General features: G+C 40.4%; 1 protein-coding gene across 1 annotated transcript; it reads right to left on the reverse strand.

Moving 5' to 3' along the window:
* Positions 1-2,680: 2,680 nt before the first annotated feature.
* Positions 2,681-19,568, reverse strand: rps6ka2 (ribosomal protein S6 kinase, polypeptide 2). The gene is made up of 23 exons (XM_086185681.1): positions 19,470-19,568; positions 19,051-19,391; positions 16,258-16,374; positions 15,153-15,234; positions 14,491-14,571; positions 13,846-13,925; positions 13,094-13,200; positions 12,971-13,008; positions 12,747-12,889; positions 12,101-12,171; positions 11,628-11,716; positions 11,144-11,208; positions 8,844-8,946; positions 8,601-8,746; positions 7,603-7,725; positions 7,260-7,349; positions 6,932-7,090; positions 6,649-6,810; positions 6,392-6,468; positions 6,023-6,140; positions 5,866-5,922; positions 5,466-5,546; positions 2,681-4,966 (listed from the first exon to the last, which is right to left on the reverse strand). The coding sequence occupies exons 2-23, from the start codon at positions 19,153-19,155 to the stop codon at positions 4,817-4,819; spliced, it is 2,244 nt and encodes a 747-aa protein (XP_086041807.1). The 5' UTR covers positions 19,156-19,391; positions 19,470-19,568; the 3' UTR covers positions 2,681-4,816.
* Positions 19,569-20,349: the final 781 nt, after the last annotated feature.

Genomic DNA, 20,349 nt, shown 5'->3' on the forward strand with positions numbered 1-20,349 from the left:
TGTAAATCATTAATTAGGTTGAAGTACTCTTTAAATCTAAGTTCTTCACTATCACTATTATTGGCTGTCGTACCAGTACTTAAGTACTACTCCACAGGAAAGGGTTCTTCAACATGACTGTCTTGACCTATGCTTTTGTTCCACACAGCTCAAACTTTTCATCTATCCTGGGAAATATTCAAATACGAACGTGCTATTTTATAAACTGACACATGTATTCTAAGGTGTGTTGAACTCTGGCCCTGACATGTTCCAACCCTGACTAGCAAACCACAACCAGCCCACAGAAATTTCATCGCCTCCCAATAGATGCAAATATAAACATGTCAGTGCTTGACACCAACAATCAAAAACTCCAGTACAAGAATACAAAGTTGTGCTAACAACTGTAAGTGTTCTCACTAGCGGGCCGCCACTGTGGCTACCATATTAGGCCACCAGTCATGAATGCCTGCATTTGAAGCTGACTAACACATTCACTCCAACATAGGAAATATGGCAAAGTTGTTTAAACCCTTCATCCATATTTGAGTACATTAGGCAACAGGTTTGGTTCTAAAGGTTCAAACCCCGAAGGAAAAAAGAAGTAAAACACTGATTCATTTTTGTTGGAGGATTTCGATTTTGAGGACACTGTAGATCAGTTCGGGCATCCCCTCTGACCTCGCTCTCTGGACCCCTGAGGTCCACGCTTGTACCAGCTGGAGCAGCCTGGCCCATGATATTCAATTCAGAAATTCAAAACCGTGGAAAGACGGCCACAGTGCAGTACAGGTAAGTCTCTCTGTGATTCCCACTGTAAAAAGTTGAAGTTTATGGTGACATTTTGGTTGCTGGTTAACGGCCTAAGATAATTTTTCCACATTTACAGCTAAAACAGTAACCATGGAGTATTGGCTATGACGTCATGTTCTGCCCTATAACTTTGACTCTAAACATTGATTAATTTTTTAATATTTTGAAATAACAGATAAGGGGATATTAACATGAAGAGACTTAGATTGATAGACATTATATTGTCTAATTGCTGGGTTAAGTTAGTGTTTCTCAGAGGTCTTTTTCTTTCTTTTGCCTTTCATCTCTTGCCTCCTGACACCTTTCCCTTCCTCTATCTGTTGTTTGGTCTCCTCTTGTCACTCCACTGCAATCATCTTTGCAGGGGGGCTTGTCATCTGTATCTACTCATATCCCACCATCCCTTTTGCTCTGAGCACTACTGCACTTAAATGTCAGGGTCTGATGAGCCTGCCACACCCACCTGCCACATCAGCTCAGCGCCTGCTAAAAGCTTTTATGGAACAGAGTGTGAAGCTGGTGGTTGATACAAATTAAATAGTTTTTTTCTTGGTTTTTTTGTAAGGTCTGTAGCTCTAAAACAACTTCCGGAAAGAAATGGAAGATGGAGAGAGAGAGAGATCAAAAGCTGTGTGAATGGTTGCCATCTAGTGGTTTTCACAAGCTCTTGCTGACACAACTCAACTATGAATGCAAGAACTCCCAGTCTAAACGTCCGTCCATCTTAGAATCAATTGACGAAATAACACAAATAAGACTGAAGTCATAACTTGAGTTGGTGCTTCAAGGAAGTTCAGGACTGAGTTGAAAGTCTGTGCAGGATCTGCGGTCCAAGAGGTCAGAATTCTGGATAACTCTGATGTTTGTCTGTTTCTTGGTACGTATGTAATGAAACCTGATGTTCCTGGGTGCATGACATTGGATTGAGTTAGTTTAGCAGGAGCATGAGACAGCGGTCAAACACTCGCAGCCACACCGGTAGCGGGGCTTCCACAACAATCGTCATTTCTTAAGCTGCTAGAATGAAATAGAGGAAAATCATAATTGAGTTGAGAGTCAAAAAGTAAAACAGGAGCTCAGAAACACGCATGTGCATTCGTATCGTTCCATACTCGAGTTTCTGTTCTGCCCAATGACAGGAATGTTGTGAAGAAACAGCCATTTCAGGTGTCAATGGAAGTGGTGATCGAACCAGTCAGAGATCGAAGTCAAATGTTATGAAGGAGGTTGTGTGATGTCACACAATTTTCTGTCTCATTTTCAAGACCATTAAAAACTACAAGCAACGCAGTGTTGTGCTTTAGTGAACCCGGCCAAAACAAATCAAGGAAGCATTTCATAACATTAAAAGTTTTTGGTATTTTTTTAGTGATACAGATGAAATTCTTCTTTCAAATCTATATTGACCTTAAGATGCACCACCCAGACTGTAGGCAGATTTAACCGTAATGAAATTCATGGGTGGTGAATTTTTCTTCCAAATTGTGCATGTTTTTTTTATACTCTCCCTCTTCATGTTGCGCGATCATCTCTGATGATTGATCAAACTGTTGCTGCTCGGTCACGTCCGTCATAGTAATAAATACTATTATAAAGCAGAATTGTTTCATTTTGTCATATTACTACAACTACTTCACTCACCTTTGTGTAATACCGAGGTGTCCTCTCATATCGGTTTGCTATTGCTTTTTAATCTTCTGTTCCACTTCTTACCGCATTTAACAACAATATCCAATTGTTTTTATTTCTGTAAAGTACTTAGTAAACCTGCCATTCAGAAGTGTTATATAATAAAGTTTACAATTAAAACTTCTATAGTAGGCTTCTTTTAAATATTCAGATCAGAGCTCAGTAAGAAATTTCACACATTTCAGGACTATTTCTGTTCTTTTCCTTTATTTGTAAAACTTTGGCATTCTAGCCAGCAATGTCAATAATTGGCCTGGTATAGACAGTATTTACAGTCTCAGCAATGGATGCACAACACAATATCATATGTACAATCTCAGTATATCTGCATGATATGTACACTCTCACTGCTTGCTGATAGCTGTACATCACATATACATCTTACCTCTTGCAGGTGGTTTTGCATGACGTTATGTACAATCTTGATTATTTAACAATATTTACATCTTCACCTCATAGTTGACCAGCACAAAAATCTTTTCTGCAAGCTCGTAAACCAGCGCTACTGTTGCTAAGCGTTTCATTCGGTCTGCATATACTGGCCAATATGACGCCCAGCATTGTTTGCACATCACAGTATGGTTTTACCTCTGACCAGTAAGTATGTATATTTGTGCATCATAATCTACATTCCCACTGGTTAAACTGTACAAGAAAGAGGGCTACTTATATCTGCAAAGTTCAGTCTTAACCTCGTACGTTTGAAAATACAACTTAATATACACAGTCAGGGCAGCAGCAATAAACCATATATTTACACGGGACTGACACAGTGGTTCTCAAACATATTGGCTCTCAGACACTATCAGCAAACAGAATCCTAACAGCAGCCACTCAAGCACGCACATACACAGAATAATGAACAATGATAATAAATGCTGATTTAAACATACAAAGTAGTATAGGCTGCAGGGTTTTGCAATGGGTGTGGCACTAACCGGAGAGTTTTCCGTGCCTCTACGACTAGTCTGAAGCCAAGTAACAATTTCAACTTGTTTTAAAGCTACGCAACAAACTAGGTTCAACATAAATACCCTCAAAGCTAACTGGTCCATCTGACCCGGGAAGTGCACAAGTGGCACAGTAATTGTTATTATTATTAACTATACATATCATCAAGATTCAAAGGCTGTATTTATGGAAGACAACAATACATACAGTACAATAATTAAGCATTTTATGAGCAATAAGACTTTGATGGTGGTATCAACTAAAGTTGTAATTCCCTTTGGTAGGATATTTACATTTACAACATGCATGTCTCTGTAGAATTTGATTAGAAGGACACAGCCTCATTCAAATTTATCAGACTATTAAAGCATTAAATATCCGTCTGCATGTTCGTCTATGACTACATTATCTCAACAACCGTTTACCCGATTGACGTCAAACTTGCCGCGTGCATTGCTGGTGCCTAAAGGAAGTGCAGTGCTGAGTTTGAAGTCTGGGGTCTGAGATGACAGTCAGATTAATTGCAATGACAGTCAAAATTCTGGAAAACTTTGAGGTGATCTTGGTTGGTCATGAAGTCAGAGATTGTCAGGGAGGTTTTGCGACACCACAGACCCATGGCCCCGCCCCTCGGGCACTGCTCTAGCATGAGTAATGTATGAGTAATATGAAAGACGTTATTACTACCGACAAACAAGTACCTGTTAAACTACAGAATGAAAGTTAACAGACTACTAGGCTTTTTCATTGTGTTACTGAAACAGCTGATTTTGGCTACCCGACTAATATGTCCCACTCTCAGCTGCTACAGTTGTGTTATGTATGATACGATATGAGTTCAGAATTCATCTATGTAACGGAATACTTGGAGGTCTCAAAGTAAAAATGATTAGTGCAATTCATAGCTATCGCATACCGTTGCTAAAACTATTAGACAGGTCGTCTAAGACAGGCTCAGGATGGAATTAACATGAGAATTACATTTTTATTTTTCTTCATATTTGGTCTTGATTGTTATCATTTGTCTACAGGAACATTTCAGTTACGACTGAAATGCCCAAAGGACAACAGAAAAGGCTTTGTTTATGTTGAATGTTGAGTAAAATCACTGTGACTTCTTGTTCAAGCTAACAAATGAGATGTTGGATCAAACTACAACAGATTTGTAGTTTCCAGGAGGTTTTGACTGGACTGGCTCAGTCTAGAGAAGACTCCAAATTTGATCACATTTTGGGTTATTGGATAAGTTCATTTCAGCTTCTGGGCTCAGTGGCAATTTGTTACAAGTTTTGTGCTTTCAGAAAGAGAGTTCATCTTTTTATCTTATTATACTATTGGTATATTAATTTTCTTCTTATAAGTCAAGTTTTGATTGTTGAGTCTACTCCTTCCCTTTAAGGTCTGAATTCATATTTGGACTCCCCACTTTCTTCATCCCTCTCCGCTGGGCCAAGCTGGAGGACTGGACAGGCTCCAGGACCGGAGCAGGAGCACAGCGCCTCAGAGCAGAGTAGGTGGCAGACAGTGCCCCCTGGTGGAATATATTAATTCATATTAATAATAGTCCATATGACCAAACAACTATCAGACAACGACACCTGATGGAGAGACTGAGAAAAACATTGAGACGTCATGTTGCAGAACACTGCCACAAATGCTGGCATGAACTTTTGAACCCAAATTCATCCTGACAGATTCCTTCAGATGTGAGTCATGCAGGATTATACTGACACTACCACACTAACACATAGAAATGAAACGGCATTCAGCAAAGAGCTTGGTTTTCTGGTGATATCCATGTGTACGGATATCACTGAAACACTAAATTAAAAAAAAATACTGAAATAGAAATGAATGGAATATAACTGCTGTTTTGAATATAACTGCAATGGCTGTTTGTCAAGTGAAGAATTTGACAATGAAAAATACAAACAACTCAGTCAACTGATCCTTGTTTTGTGGGTCACCAGGTATGTTCAGATATAATAATATATTTGTGTTTATGATGAACACACATTGAGAGGTCTGACCTTGACAATGAGCGGATCTTGTCTGGAGAGAACTGTGTCAGAGAGCTGGTCTCTCTCCACAATCCAAGGATGGCGAAGAACCTAAAAAACAACGAAGAAGAAATCTATAGTCCAACCTCAAAGTATACAAACAATACAGCAAAGCTAACATATGCTACATGTATGTATGTATGTATGTATGTATGTATGTATGTATAAACTCACATTGTATGACGGTAATGATGTGATGTATAATACCTGTCAAATGATTTTCCTTTTTTATCTCAGCGCAATTTCATAAAAATACATTGCCTGTGATATATTTGTCAATCTCCACTGTCACAACTATGGTGAAAAAAAGAACTATGAATAAAACTGCATTAGTGTGAATGCTGAGCTTTTGCCTTGTTAAGTATCCTACCTGGGGGGCAGTCAGGCGTTGGTGAGGGTCCACATGGAGCATCTTAGTCACAATGTCCTGTTAAACGTATGAATACATGAGTGATTTAAGAAAATTTGATGGAACTACTTAAGTATTTTTGCGCATGTCTCTATGATGTCATGCATTCATATCTGACCTTGGCAGCATCTGACACCAGGTCCCAGTTACCTCCAGTGATGATGAATTTCCCACAGCCAATTTGAGCCAGAATTTCTTCTGCTGTGTCCTCAGGGCTGCTGGCAAACGGGCTGAAACTAGGCAAAAAGAACACACCGAAGATTCTTTTGAGATATAATAACAGAAAACAATATTATTTAACCAATTAAGTTTACTCAGAGAATATAGTGTGTCTTATAAGAGAGAATATTAAAATATCTTCATCATTTCATCAAATGTTTTTAAGGGAAATATCCCTTTGATACATTTACACCTGACAGTTGTCCTACACTGCAATACCCTGTCACTGTTACTTTAAACAAAACAAAAAAATCAACTTTAAACTGACCCAGCAATCATGGTGTAGAGCAGGATCCCCAAGCTCCAGATGTCACATGCTGCATCATAGCCCTGCTTCCTTAGAACCTACACACACACACACACACACACACGCACACACACACACACGCACGCACACACACACACACGCACGCACGCACACACACACACACACACGCGCACACACACAAAACACACAGCTATTTGTATTTGTGCACTGGCTGATGAGTGACTGGATGCTTCTTGTAACGGTTCCTGATTCTGTACCTCGGGGGCCATGAAGGTAGCTGTGTAACACGGGGTCATTAGTAAGCCATTCTCAGCCCTGAGCTGTTTAGCAAAGCCAAAGTCACATATCCTGAGGCATTCTGGGAGGCCTCTGTCATCACAGTAGCGAATGTTACTGGGCTTCAGGTCCCGATGCACAACCTGAAAAATGACAAACATACACACACGCAATTATTGTAACACAAAACTTGTATGGTGATCAGCGGGATTTTTGATGTACATTTTAGATGAGTTCCTATGGCTCTCTGTCCTTCCATCTTACCCCTTGTGAGTGTAAATATTCCACAGTCTTAGTCAGTGTACAGATGATGTCTGATGCATCTTTCTCTATAAAATTCGGCACCAACAACACTCTGTCCAGCAGCTCATCTCCTCTTAATAGATCCTGAACCAGGTGCACACACTGGCCATCGTCAAACACCTGTAGACAGAGGAGCACATATGCATGCATGCATAGGCAGATGTGTTAACAGGGTTTATTGAAAAGTGTTGTCAAAGATCAAATTCTGTCCCTTGTTAAACTTCTCTCAGCCAGCTGTACTTGTAGCAGGTGCAGCACTCTAAGTCAGACGTGATTGTGTTATACCTACATCCTTCAGGGTGATAATATTTGGATGCTGTCCATATCTTAACAGGATCTCAATCTCTTCTGATGGATCTTTCCTCGCTTTGTCAATAATCTGCAAAAAAAAAAAAAAAAGAGAGAGAGAGAGACCGCATATTTTATAACAGACACTGCTAAGTAAAGAAGGTGCTGTTTGGTATGGCCACTGGGAGGCACCAGAGCAGCTTCAGGTCACCTCTGTATAGATTCAGTATGTTCACAACATATTTTCCCTTGTACCAAAGTCGTGCATTTACATTCTCATCTCCAAAACTGGCTCTTATTTAAAAGCTCAATAAACCCTGTGTTGAGGTTTCGGAGTGCGCTACCTTGACTGAATACTCCACAGCAGTAACTCTGTGCAGACATCTTCTGTAGACGGAGGTTGGTGTCTGTCCAATGTCCTCCTTCAGCTCATAGACATCAGTGAAGGCCACATCACCACGGAGATGCTGCAGAGAAACACATAATCACATGGAAGCAAATGTGCATTTATTACTTGACGATGAGTCATATAAGTAAAGTTTAGGAAGGTCGGTATCATTTAATAGTCGTTCACTTACTTCTTCAGGCTAGATATTATGTTCAGATGGAGAAGGAAGTAATGTTCTCTTCTGTTCAACACATTCTCACAGCCACCATTTCACTCATCACTACCTGTCAGCAGTGGGCAAATGTGCCTTCTTTCTCACAGTCACTTTGTAAGAAGTAAGACATTTTGTTCTATGATTTCAACAAAAGTGAGGATTGATAGGATGGAAGCTGAGAGACTTTGAACTTTTATTTGCTTCATTTATGACAATACAGTATAAAAAATGTATAACTTGTCACTGAGCAAAGTCTCCTGTTTTTCATGATAAAAAAACTGAGGTGACAACTGTGTCAGATCAGCTGATTGGACTGTGTCTCTGATGGCTGCAGTCCTAACACGCACATTTCTGTCAACCTAACTGCTGTTTCTACTGATATTATGGTTTGAACACATTTTTATCATGGTGTTTTACTCTGAGTAACGAGCTAGAGTCCTGCTGTTCATGTTTATCTGATGGGATCAGTCCACCTTGTGGTCTTAATACTAACGTAGCATACTCAAACAGAAATGTCACTCGAACACAACAACTCATGATATGTAAATCCTCATGAAAATTAAAGTGTTTGTCACAAGGCCTTTTCATCGATCTCTGTTACATGGACCTTGATGGAGGCCTGAGTCGTCATTACTTCACTCATCCAACAGCAATTCAATGCGTTAGCGAATTTTTTTCACTGAGAAGATTAGTGATTAGTGGAGACGTCTATGAGCTCATCTCTTAAATGAAAAGTGAACCTGTGCTATGGGGTTGATGTTGTTCATCTCCTGGCGGGACGGCATCACCGTAGTAACACTGGGCTCCTGAATTTGATTCGTCGCAACAAAGCTGAAACCACGAAACAACTGGTGTGTGTTTGCGCTGGGAGGGATGCCAGGAGAGTCTGGATAGGAAAACAAACATATAAGTTATACTTTGTTTGACGTGATGCTGCTGTGACAACTACTGTAGATACTATGTGTTGTGTAGCTTTAATCTACCAGTGGGTGTTCTGGAGGTGAACTCAGGGTCAAAGTGGAAAGTATCCTCAGGTCTTCCAACAGTTGGTTTGAACGGAGGCCTCATTTCTTTCCTGTACAACTTCTACAGAAAAAAGACAAAAACATTTACATAGTACAGATGGATCAAAGGCTGAATTTGAAACCTGGAAGGAAAAACATGTGTCACTGAATGGTCCACAAGAGGAAACCAAATTAAATGTATTCAAGCTGGATGGGAAAACCCTACAAAATTTCCTGTAATCAAGGGAAAGAGACACCTTTATTATGATGAGTGTTGTTTGACCTGTCCATCATGTGAGAGGAAACACAGCCTTACCGTAATTCCTCAAGTGTATTCCTGAAAATAAGCGTCACTACTGTAGTGTCAGTTTCCTGTAAATAGCACATCAGGTCTGCGTGAGAAGTGTGAGCACTCTGACTAAATGCTCCAAAGGGGAAACTACTAATTACTGTAAGTATTAATAACTTTTAGGAAGTTTAATTTAAAAAACAAAGCTTTACTGAAATGGCATTGAATGACATGAACATTGACTATAACCAGAAATGAGATTTTGCCCCCAGAACATTGATGTCACATTAAAACTGACCTTTGACCTTCTGCTCACTTCATAATTCTATGCTATTTGACATCCATCCATCCATCCATCCATCCATATTCTACCACTTGTCCTGTTAAGTGTCATGGGGGGGGGGGGGGGGGGGCTATCCCAGCAGCCTTTGGGTGAGAGGTGGGGTTCACCCTGGACAGGTCACCAGTCCATCACAGCACCAACACATAGAGACAGACAACCATTCACACTCACAGTCACACCTACGGTCAATTTAGAGTATCAATCAGCCTCGTCCTCTCTTGATGTCTTTGGACTGTGGGAGGAAGCTGGAGTACCAGAGAGAACCCACACAGGAACAGGAGAACATGGAGACTCCACACAGAAAGATCCTGTGCTGGAGCCGGGGCTCGAACCCAGAACCTTCTTGCTGTGAGGCGACAGTGCTGACCACTGCACCACCGTGCTGCCCCGCTATTAGACATCTTTTAAAAAATGTTGTAATTGTTATTAGTATGATGAATAATGGCCGATTTATTTGTGTAACCACATAAATCTAGTCTGGGTTGAAGTGATTTCCTCAAGGGGTTCCTGAGATTTGTATTAATGAGAACAGGACAGCCCTTAAAAAATGATGTCTTATGTTGCAGAGTCATAAAATCATTGTTTAAGACATCATGTATATTTCTGGTGAAACCCTTATCAGTAATCCATATTCTTGAATCATAGCACTAGCCATAAGGTCCAATCGAGAGGGCAAGGACACAATTCTAGTCGGGTTTTCTTCTGTAATTAATCAGAAACGTACTTATCTTTTCTTTGAGGCCTGCGCATCATTCATTATGGTCTTAAAAAAAACATACTAAACCTGCGTCCTCGTCCTCTCTATTGAATTGAACTGTCCATGTCCTACTGCAACTGACATGTCAGGGCTGTTTGGGAAGCGTGAGCACATTGACTAAATGCTACATACAAAAGCTACCAGGAAAGAAAAACAAACTGATTTAATTAGCATCGTGTGGAAGAGAGGGTAAGCTTCTTATTGATAGCTTGTCATACCCTGCCAGCAACACCATCTGTAAAAGGGAAAATGCAATATTTGGCAGCGAGCAAGTAGGTAATGTAGTGAGGAATTCAGGGAGAGCCAGTGGTTGGAGTGGAGATTAGTACGCATGTAAAGCAGATAATGGTGGATTTTGTTAGAAATGAGAGCGTCACTAGTCACAACCAGGGATAAACAAGATTCACAAGCATGTCCAATCCAGAACATTTCTGATGAAAAATGGCTGAGTACAGTACAACAGTGGGGCCATGCAGCTCTGTAGAAACAGTATATCTACAAACTCCACCTCTCTGTACCTCTAATAGAAGAATAAACTCTTTTTCACTTTTAATCTTAACAAACGTGATATAAATAATTCATTTTTCTTACTGTGGATTTTGCCTTTGCTCATTTTGTCGTACACTGCCCACTGAGCTACATCCTCACTGCTGCTGGTGAAGGCATAAACCCTTTTTAGAAGAGAACTTCTGGAGGAGATGTAAGGGTTAATTTATGGTTGTGCAAGTCATGTGTGTAGCAATATTTGTACAAGGGCACACCTTTACCGAGTTTTGTTACTGAAGATAAGAGGATTTGTATTGTAAATTACATTAAAACAGGGCATAACAGGCAGAAAGGAGGATAAGAATAATAAATATCTTTCTAAAACTACTGGTAGGCCAACTTACATTCCAGTCTATCGATGCAAAGAAACAATGCCTTTTAATCTCTTCCACTCCATCTGGTCCTGCACCTGTGAACCACACAGACGCAAACAAATTAAGAAAATCATATCATGACTCTGGCAAATAAAAATAAACACAGTTGCATTTCCAAGGAACTTCCATGATGGTATCAAATGTGTTCGGATTTTTTTCATCATATAAATCGTATTTCTCAACATCACTGACAGACTGTTGATGCTGATGTTGATTCGACCACATGAGGCGTAACAGCATGAGCTCCCACAGTGATGACGTGTGCCATGTTAGTTGAGTCAATTGTTTTAAACTTCTGAGTGACTGAAGCAGGTGTTGCCTACATTTGTCTAAGATGAGAAATGACCTCAGTATCCAGCATGGTGCAAATGGCCGTTGTAAGGGAATGCTAATGTATAAACATGAAAACATGACTTTATTCCATGTGATTCCTGATGTGTGATGTGCACAGCACCTAGTCGATTAGCGGGGTTCCTCTTGAAGAGTGCTCTTAATAAACTTTGCACTTCAGGGCTGAGGAACTGAGGCATTCCCAGTTTAGCCCTGCAGACAGGAGGAGAAACATGTTCACGCACATGTCTGTATGTGTTCGTTAATGTGAAAAAGTAATATTTAGGGTTGGATCCATTTCATGGAAACTGAATATAAACATTTTTATCTGAAATTAAGTTTCTCTGAGACCTATCAGGACTGTTTCTGCTGCAGCTGAGGTGAGGTTGCAGGATTATGGTACGATAAAAAAATGCATTAAAATACTCACTCCTAAAATGAAGAAATATAGTTACATTAATAGGAAACATAAACCTAGACAGAAGGAGACTGCTCTGTCAGAGAGTGCTTAACCATAACTTCAACAACTTAAAGCCAGAACTTTGAGAGTCGCTTGACCGTAAGAGTAACAGCAGATGGTTGCAGAAATGGTCTTACTTTAGAATAAGCGCCATTGTTTCCTTACGATCTTTTCCTTGAAATGGCAGTGATCCCGTTAACATTTCAAACTGTAAAAAACATAATAATTGTCAATTGTTAATATATATATACATATATATGTATGTATACATACATACATACATATGTAGATATATACATAGAGATGTATAGATATATAGAGAAATACATATACACATCTAAATATTGAATTTCAAAACGTATACAGTGTGTATTGTTATAATTTTTTTTGAAGATTTTATCACAGGCAAAAAAATCGACAAGTTATACTCAAATGTTCAGCTTTTTTATTTGGTCTGGTCTTATGTTCGTGTAAGCCAAGGGCAGTTAGCGGTGACACCTTTCCCTGGTGCCCTGATGTAACTGCCAGCTGTCAGTAAATGTCAACCTCCTTTTCAGTATTAGCAAAATAAGCCACCAGCGAACAAAACAAGCAACATCTGACAGATGCATGATGGCTAAAAGTGATGGGTCATAATCTGGTGGATATGGTAATTATGCAGCTTTACAAGCAAAGGAAAGCCAAATTAAGGAACGCTGACACATCATCTTGTCTCGTAGGGTGTTGTTAACAGCACAACCAGAAATTACAATCATCACTGCCTCTATAAAATGACAATCTTACCATAAGTACTCCAAACGACCACCAGTCAGCACTTTGCGTATGTCCTCTTCTGTTGATGACCTCTGGAGCCATGTACTCTATCGTTCCACAGAAGGAATACGCTCTTTTATCATGATCGATGGCCTCCTTACTCAGCCCAAAGTCTGAGGACAGATACACGCCGAAGATTAGAGGACAGCTGGACACAACAGGAGTGCAAAGACGGAACAGCTGGATGCACAAACCAGTTATTTTTATGTGTCCTTCTTCATCCAGAAGAATACTGTTGAGAAACATAAATACTGAACATTAAAAAAATGAACTGATAAAATAAACGTTAATAAAAGGAGAAGCATGTGAGACAATACTTTTCAGGTTTGAGGTCCCTGTAGATGATTCCCAAACTGTGTAGGTGGTCCAAGGCCAGAGCCAACTCTGCAAGGTAGAACTTGACATCCTCCTCTGTAAACATTACCTAGAACAAATAAATAGACATTAATGGTGACGTAAGACAAGTTACAACAACTGAGCTGGTAAATCTGATTCGTAATAACATCCTACAGTGTGATGCACTTTTTGTGGCTCTCATATTAGTGAAAAAGCATCTGTCTTTCATTCATTTATTTGTTGGTCAACTCAGTTTGTTAGTTCACTCTAGAAAAAAGGAACTGCTCCCTGAAAGTGAAGCAAAACCAAGTTCATAAACAAGACGATTGTTCTTCAGTGGCTCTTTGATAGAAAAAAAGAGAACCGAGTTGTATTCGGTGAGACATTCTTCTTATTGTGTTGCCCAAACTTCACTGCCTGACCTAAATCCACCCTGCTTAACAGGAACAGAGAGAGCCAGACAGTCAAATGAGGTAAATGTGTTTGAAAATGCAGCCGTAAAACCAGTGATGAGGCAGATTTGCAAATTAAAAGTATAATTTTTTTCTTCATGTGATCCCTTTAACTTCCGTCATTACTCCCCTCACACAGACAGTGATGCCAGATATACTGACTTCTGAGGCTTCTGCACCCATGTTTTTACAATCAGGAATGGATTTTCAAAAGTTAAACCTTGTCAGATTTTAAGCACACACAAGACAAGAGGAACGTAGCCTTCAGGTATCACACCTACCTCCTTTGACAGGCGAGTGAAAAGGTCTCCTCCTCGGAGGAAGTCTAGGATCAGATAGAGCTTCCCTTCTGTCTGGAAGGCTACGTGCCCAAGCAAAGACACACACACACACACACACACACACACACACACACACGCGCGCGCGCGCGCACACAAAGATGGTGAGCATATTTAATATGATAAGGTGATGGACTAGAATAAACGAACACAAATGAAATGTTGACATTATCTTTCTTTTTTGTCTTTATTCACACCTGAAAGATGCTGCCAGCACTGGAACGGAATGAGCCAAGGGTCTTGCTCAAGGGTACCTCAGTGGTGGTGATGAGGGAAGGGCAAGTGCTGCTTCTTTATTTTCTCTGTCATTTTCAAAACTGACAGTCCAGGCAACTCTTTGGTAACAAGACTGCCTCTCTAACCTTTAGATCACCACCTTTAGACCAATAAGTGATTGCACGAACCACAAGCTCAGCAGCCAGGCAGAAGCATTATATCACTGCATGTGTCAATCTGACGCCAGGGGATTACTGAAAAAACTGTTTGTCCCCAAAAGGCAACCTTTTTGGTTTAACATAGGGATAGACTGTGATTTTAATGGGACAGATATTCAGATCTGCATGTAGACCATCAGATAATCAGACTTACCATAGTGTAGTTTAACGATAAATGGATGGTTCACTTCTGCCAAAATGTCTCTCTCCATCTTGGACCGCACACGATCCCGAACTGATGAGGAGATAAAGGGAAAAGAGGAGTCCATTTAATAACATTCAGTTATTTCTATTTGCGTGTGTGGCAAGCCTCTAATACCATATTTAATATGGGATGAAACTACATTCACTTGATTAAAAAATGTAAATTGAATTAAATTCATCCCGTGGTGTGGCTCATCTATAGAGCGGTGGCAACTACAACAACTGCAGCATCTGTCTCCTTGACAAGACGAGACACTCAACTATCTCAACTCCGAGGGTCCAGGTTAAGAGGATTAAGGCTTGTACCAAGACACAAAATCAGAACACGACATCTCAACCTGTTTTTACAGTACATCCTCGTTTATAATAATCCCATTCGACGCAAACACATTTATCTGAATAAAAAAGTACAAACTAACCTCTTTTAACTAAATCCCCTGAAATGTAGGGCACACTGTGATTTCAGATAACATAAATGATGTTGCAACTAAAAAAAGTAAACGCTATATAAATGCAAAAACAAAGGCCTCCTCTTAATTACAATGGGTTTTTTCAACAACGTTCCTACCTTGCTTTTTCCTTCAGAATCAGTATTAGTTGTAGCTCTTTTACCTTTCAAGGTGGCTTTCTTCAGGACTTTCATGGCGTATAGCTGTCCTCTGTCCACTCCTCGGATCTTTCTCACCAGAAACACCTGAGAACCATCATCAACGTCGTCATACATCACTTTGGTCATGTTTTCAGAGGCGATTCTGCCAGAATAATTAATAATTCATGTACTTCCCATCCCCCGGCTTGATCTGTTTAAATAGAGACTTCGTAACTTTGTAAACTAGCTAGCATCATTAACATGAAGATGTAATGGTAAAGTATAGCGTTGGGTATTATTCAGAAATGTTTATTACCAGTTACTTTATTAATACCTTGACTTTGGTGGCTGATAACAGCACCTGACAGATACCTGTATTTCTTTCTTTCTTTATTTTTACACAGATCGAAGTCACAAAATTCAATTTCCTTACAAATTATGCTTTCAACTCCTTGGCATTTTCACACACTCCCAACTTTTTCTTAACATGGGAATACAAATTGATTTACCAAAATGTGACAACATAATTAGTCTGTTCAGCGTATTGGCATTTTCCCACTCAAAGTAGTTTTAAATCACTAAAAATAAACCACCACTTACAAATTTACTCCTTGTCATGAGTGACAAGGCATCTTTCGATACTTCACAATACTAAAGCAATAAAAGTTTGATACCCAGTGCTAAAAAAGTCGCTGTCCGAGCTCCCCCCAGACCTCTGAGCTCTTCACCCACCTACAGCTAGGAACTGCAGTACAAAGGAGTGTGATGGAGGAAACTAGTCTTAGACTGTCGCACCCACATCCAGTAGTTTCAACTATTTCCCAATGCTTGTGAGCGTAGATGAAAATTTAAATATAAATGATGAGGATAGCATTTCCTTGTTTCTTACAATAGGGGTGAACACAAAGTAACCCTAACCCAAGCTCAGCCAGACACATAAAACTGTCTGCAGGCAGTGGTATCAAGCTCTGGGCGTGGTGTCATGGCTTCTCACTTGGCTGGTTGTGTCAAAAATAATCTTGTATCTCTAAAGTCCCAATCTCGGATCACATGGATGCATAGAAGCTGGTTTCCTCACAACTTTTTTTGAGATGGTCTGGTGGTTACAGTCAGTTGAGTGTTTTGTACCTTTCCATAGGACCCCTGTCCCAGCACCTTAAGCAGCTGGAACTGAGAGGGGTCTGCTTTCTCGAAACCTTCTTTAACATGGTGGCTGATGTCAATCTCCTTCAGTATGCTTTCATCCTGAGGACAAAGAGGCAGATGTCACTATCACTATGACAACAGCAGCAGATAAAAAAATAAAACGAGCATAACATCCATCTGAAAAGACGGATAAGCTACTGCATTATTTAAAATGTGTTCACTTAACCACCGTGTTGATCAAAATAAATCTGCTGCTATGTATGAACCATTATATTAACTCTAGAGAGGTGCAGACAGAGGTCAGTGGCAGTGATGCGGAGTATAATCAACTGTATACACCCTATTCAATCCGCCCAGTGAAGGACACGAGCGCCTACCTACATGCGGCGCAGCTTAGACTCGACAGTTGGACAATTGAAGTGCTGCCGCGTCATTAAAAGATAATAGCTAATACCCCAATTTCAATCAGAACATACATTTTTTTCCGCAAATTGTTCAGTCGCACCCATGTGCCCCATGTGATGTGTTGGTTGAATTAAATGGAACTGTGTGCTCTACTTGATGGTTTTCAAAGTATTTTGAGGTTTTGATCGGATCACATGCTGTACAATGTTTCTATAATGAAAAGAGTCTGATCACACGATCACTGGGGATAAAAAAAAAATTTCAAACTGTGCTTGCATAGCATGTCATTGTGGCTCGGACACATTTCCAGGATGTTGATGTTCATATGACTGTATCTTGTTCCTCTTGATCGACGCTTTGTATTACACTCATTTTCTTAATGTTTTTGAGGTCTTTTTTTTTTTAATTCTTGTTTCTGTGGCATGACTACAAAAGATTAAAAAAACAAAATAAATCAAGGATGAAGAGAAATCCATGTTAAAATTTTACCAGTGCTAAACTATGTGACTTCATGTACAGCAATAAAATGATTTATGAACACAAATCAATATTCACCAAACCTGAAATATCCCAGCAGATCTTAGCTGGAGTATGCGACGTCTTTGTGTTGCTCGTTTCCATTACTTCTCCACAATGCTGCAGCTTTATTCATTTATTTAATTTCACGTGTCCTGAAGTACAGTGAAACAATCGACCTAGATATGTTTGAAAATACCTTTTTATCTTTCTCTGCTATTCATCAGTCAGACTACAATGAGTTGTGCGATGAGTCTAATTCCCTCATGCACTAAAAGGTGTGAAAACAGGCATCACACGCAACTGTGGGGTTCCCTACTAGTATAATTATCAAGTAAGGCAATTGATCTCGATTCTTTAGAAATACCTTGAAATTTAACCAGAAACAGGTGAATTTGTGTCACCCTGCAGTATGCATTCAAGAAAACCCACTTTTAGGATCCAATATGTGAGTAATGGCTAAACCTTTTTTTTTTTCTTTTTTTTTTTGCAGTGTAAATCCTAAAGAAATTGTACCAGTGCCACACATTAATCCTCAGCGTAAGAGGGGAGGAAACATGAGAGCATAGCAACAGCGTCGCTCTGCAGTTTCACAGAGGAAATGGTGTTGAAGGACTTATTATGTCAGCATGTTAAAGTTGATGTCACTCAATGATCATAAATTTTGTTTCAGTGCGTACAGGTTTTAATGCAGAATGCTACACTCTCTGTTTTAGCTTCAAAATCATAAATAGCACACTTAAACCAAATGACAGCGATTAAATGATATAAACAGTTGATTTTCCTAATTAGGAATTTGCACAGATGCTCCAGAGGTGATGTAGGGCCTTAATGTGAACTAATTTATCATTCTGCTTTAGTTTATCACTAGCAGCCGCCTGCAGTGACTGATCAGGGTGTGTGTTGAAATCTAACATGGTGAAAGTAGCATCCTACTGTGAGCAGCAGTTTTTGTGAGATCATTTATTCCCAAACAGGGCGGCAACAGTGATATCAGTGACATAGGAAACAAGGTTTCAGTAGCTTGTGGGATCTTTAACTTGGGCCTCTCCATGAAGGAACGGGAACCACGCAGATCATCAAAGCATCTTGTGACAAACACAGGCAGGCAGCCTAGCAGGTAAACAAACACACAAGCTGACATTTGCCAGCCAGAGACAAGCTCTCAGACCGACAGGTAGATAGCCTGTCAGGTTGATTCATCCGCATTTGGTCACAACAAAGCAGTTCTTTCTATTTATATTCCAAATGTTCAAGTGGAGGAGCTGTAAACAGCATACTGCCTCTCCCTCCTGCACGGGCCTGTTTGGGTTATAAATAGACCTCCACTGTTGTGGCCTCCACTGAATCAATCTGTCTGGGCTCATTTATCTATCAACCTGCCAGCTTGTTTGTCTGGTGCATGGGGTTTCTGTCTCTCTGACTGCATGAAACCCAAAACCAGAGCATCTCTGGATTTCTGACAGACAGATGCAACAGCTGTAATGATGCAGCAGCAATGACATCACTTCACATTCCACAACAAACCAACTAACACACATTCTTCACACATCTGTCCCCAGGAGTGTTGTGACAGTTCTGCCACCGCATCTGCACTCAGGCTGCTTCCTTTGTGTTGTGTTTAAAAAAGGGAGGTTTCATCCGTGGCTTTTTAAATCTACTTTCACAACAACAGTAATTAGTCTGGGCTGTAGGAAATTGTAAAAAAAACAAAACAAAACAAAAAAACTGTGTCCCTGCTTTGTTTTTGTTTGTTTTTTTCTGGGGAAGGCCCATGACACACACACACACACACACACACACACACACACACACACACACACACACACACACACACACACGTGTTTCACTAACCTCTAGCTGACAGAAGCCTGTGGTGTTCTTGTTCCTTGCTGCCTTGTTCTTCAGGTAAATTGAAAACCATCTCCGCACAGTGAATTTTCGCGTGCTGGTATCCATGGCAACGAGTAGAATTTCATATCTAACCCATTATGATGGACATCTCCCCGCAGGATTGGGGGGTCCCGAGGTATTAAGAAGCAGAAACAGAGCTGTTATTGGTCGTCTCTATTTGTCCCGCAGTTTCACCATTGGCCCATCCTCGATGCAGTCGTCGCTTTGTAGCCCCCCCATCATTCACATTCGCCGCTTGTCTCTCTTGTCTTGTCTCTCGGCTGCAGTGGACGCCAGTAACCCTGCAGATGTAGTAGAGCCGTTAATCTACGGGCAGGTTGACGGGTTCGGGATTGCCGTGTGCGCAGCAGCAGACTCACTGCTGCAGGAAGAGGTGACGAGTGTAAATCTGTTCCGCTGAATCAGGACGCGTGTGTGTGAGCTCCTTTTTCACATCCCTGCTGCTGCCAGTGCGTGTGTGTGCGTCTCTCTCTCTCTCTCTCTCTCTCTCTCTCTCTCTCTCTTTCTCTCTGCAGAATTGTCACATTGTGTGATAGCTCCCCATCCTCCCTCCTCCCTCAATTCTCCCCTGTTCAGCCTCTCACCTCTTTCTCTGCTCCAGCAACAGCTGGCGAGGTCACATGGTGTAACCCTGTCTCTCTCCCTTCTCCTCTGCATGTCACCCAATGACGCAGAATAAACTTGAGAAAGGATAAAATCAAGCTCGTATAAAGGCAACACCAGTAGAACGTAATGCTGCGGAACATTCAGTGCAAAACGGGGCAGCAATCAATTATAAAGCCAATACTGATGCATGACGCAATCACGGAGAGTACAGTGTGATCTGGTTGATTACTGGGCATGTGAGTGTCAGAAAGGTACTGGGATCTGTCAAATCAGCAGCTTTGCAGAACTGCAGTGTTACATAACCAGAGAGAGAGAGAGAGAGAGAGAGAGAGGGGTGTGTGTGTGTGTGTGTGTGTGTTTATTTAATGAAAGAGGGATCAATCAGACCTGCAGCTCAACCTGGGTCACAGGCCTAACCTGGCCTTCCCTCAAAATTATTTATTTTAAATTATTTGTTATATTCAACTCTGATGTTTAAAAATATTATTATCCCTACAGTTTTTTTTTTAAATACATTTAACAGGATTTGAAATACAGTTAAAATAACGCTGGGACACAGTTACAGGATATTTTTGCTTTATGAAAATGTAATCAGATGTGTTTAGTCAGTGTTGTGTTGTAGGAAGGGATTCA

The sequence above is a fragment of the Aulostomus chinensis genome, chromosome 2 (assembly GCF_037954235.1).
Source record: "Aulostomus chinensis isolate RoL2024-O1b breed Wild chromosome 2, RoL_Achi_v1.0, whole genome shotgun sequence".
Taxonomy (NCBI): Eukaryota; Metazoa; Chordata; class Actinopteri; order Syngnathiformes; family Aulostomidae; genus Aulostomus; species Aulostomus chinensis.

Coding starts and splice junctions, on each gene's coding strand:
- rps6ka2 (XM_086185681.1), bottom strand. CDS start 19,155: ATGGATACCAGCACGCGAAAATTCACTGTGCGGAGATGGTTTTCAATT. Junction 11,209..11,627: donor GAACCCCGCTAATCGACTAG/GTGCTGTGCACA, acceptor TGTGGTTCACAG/GTGCAGGACCAGATGGAGTG. Junction 6,811..6,931: donor AATATTTACACTCACAAGGG/GTAAGATGGAAG, acceptor GTCATTTTTCAG/GTTGTGCATCGGGACCTGAA.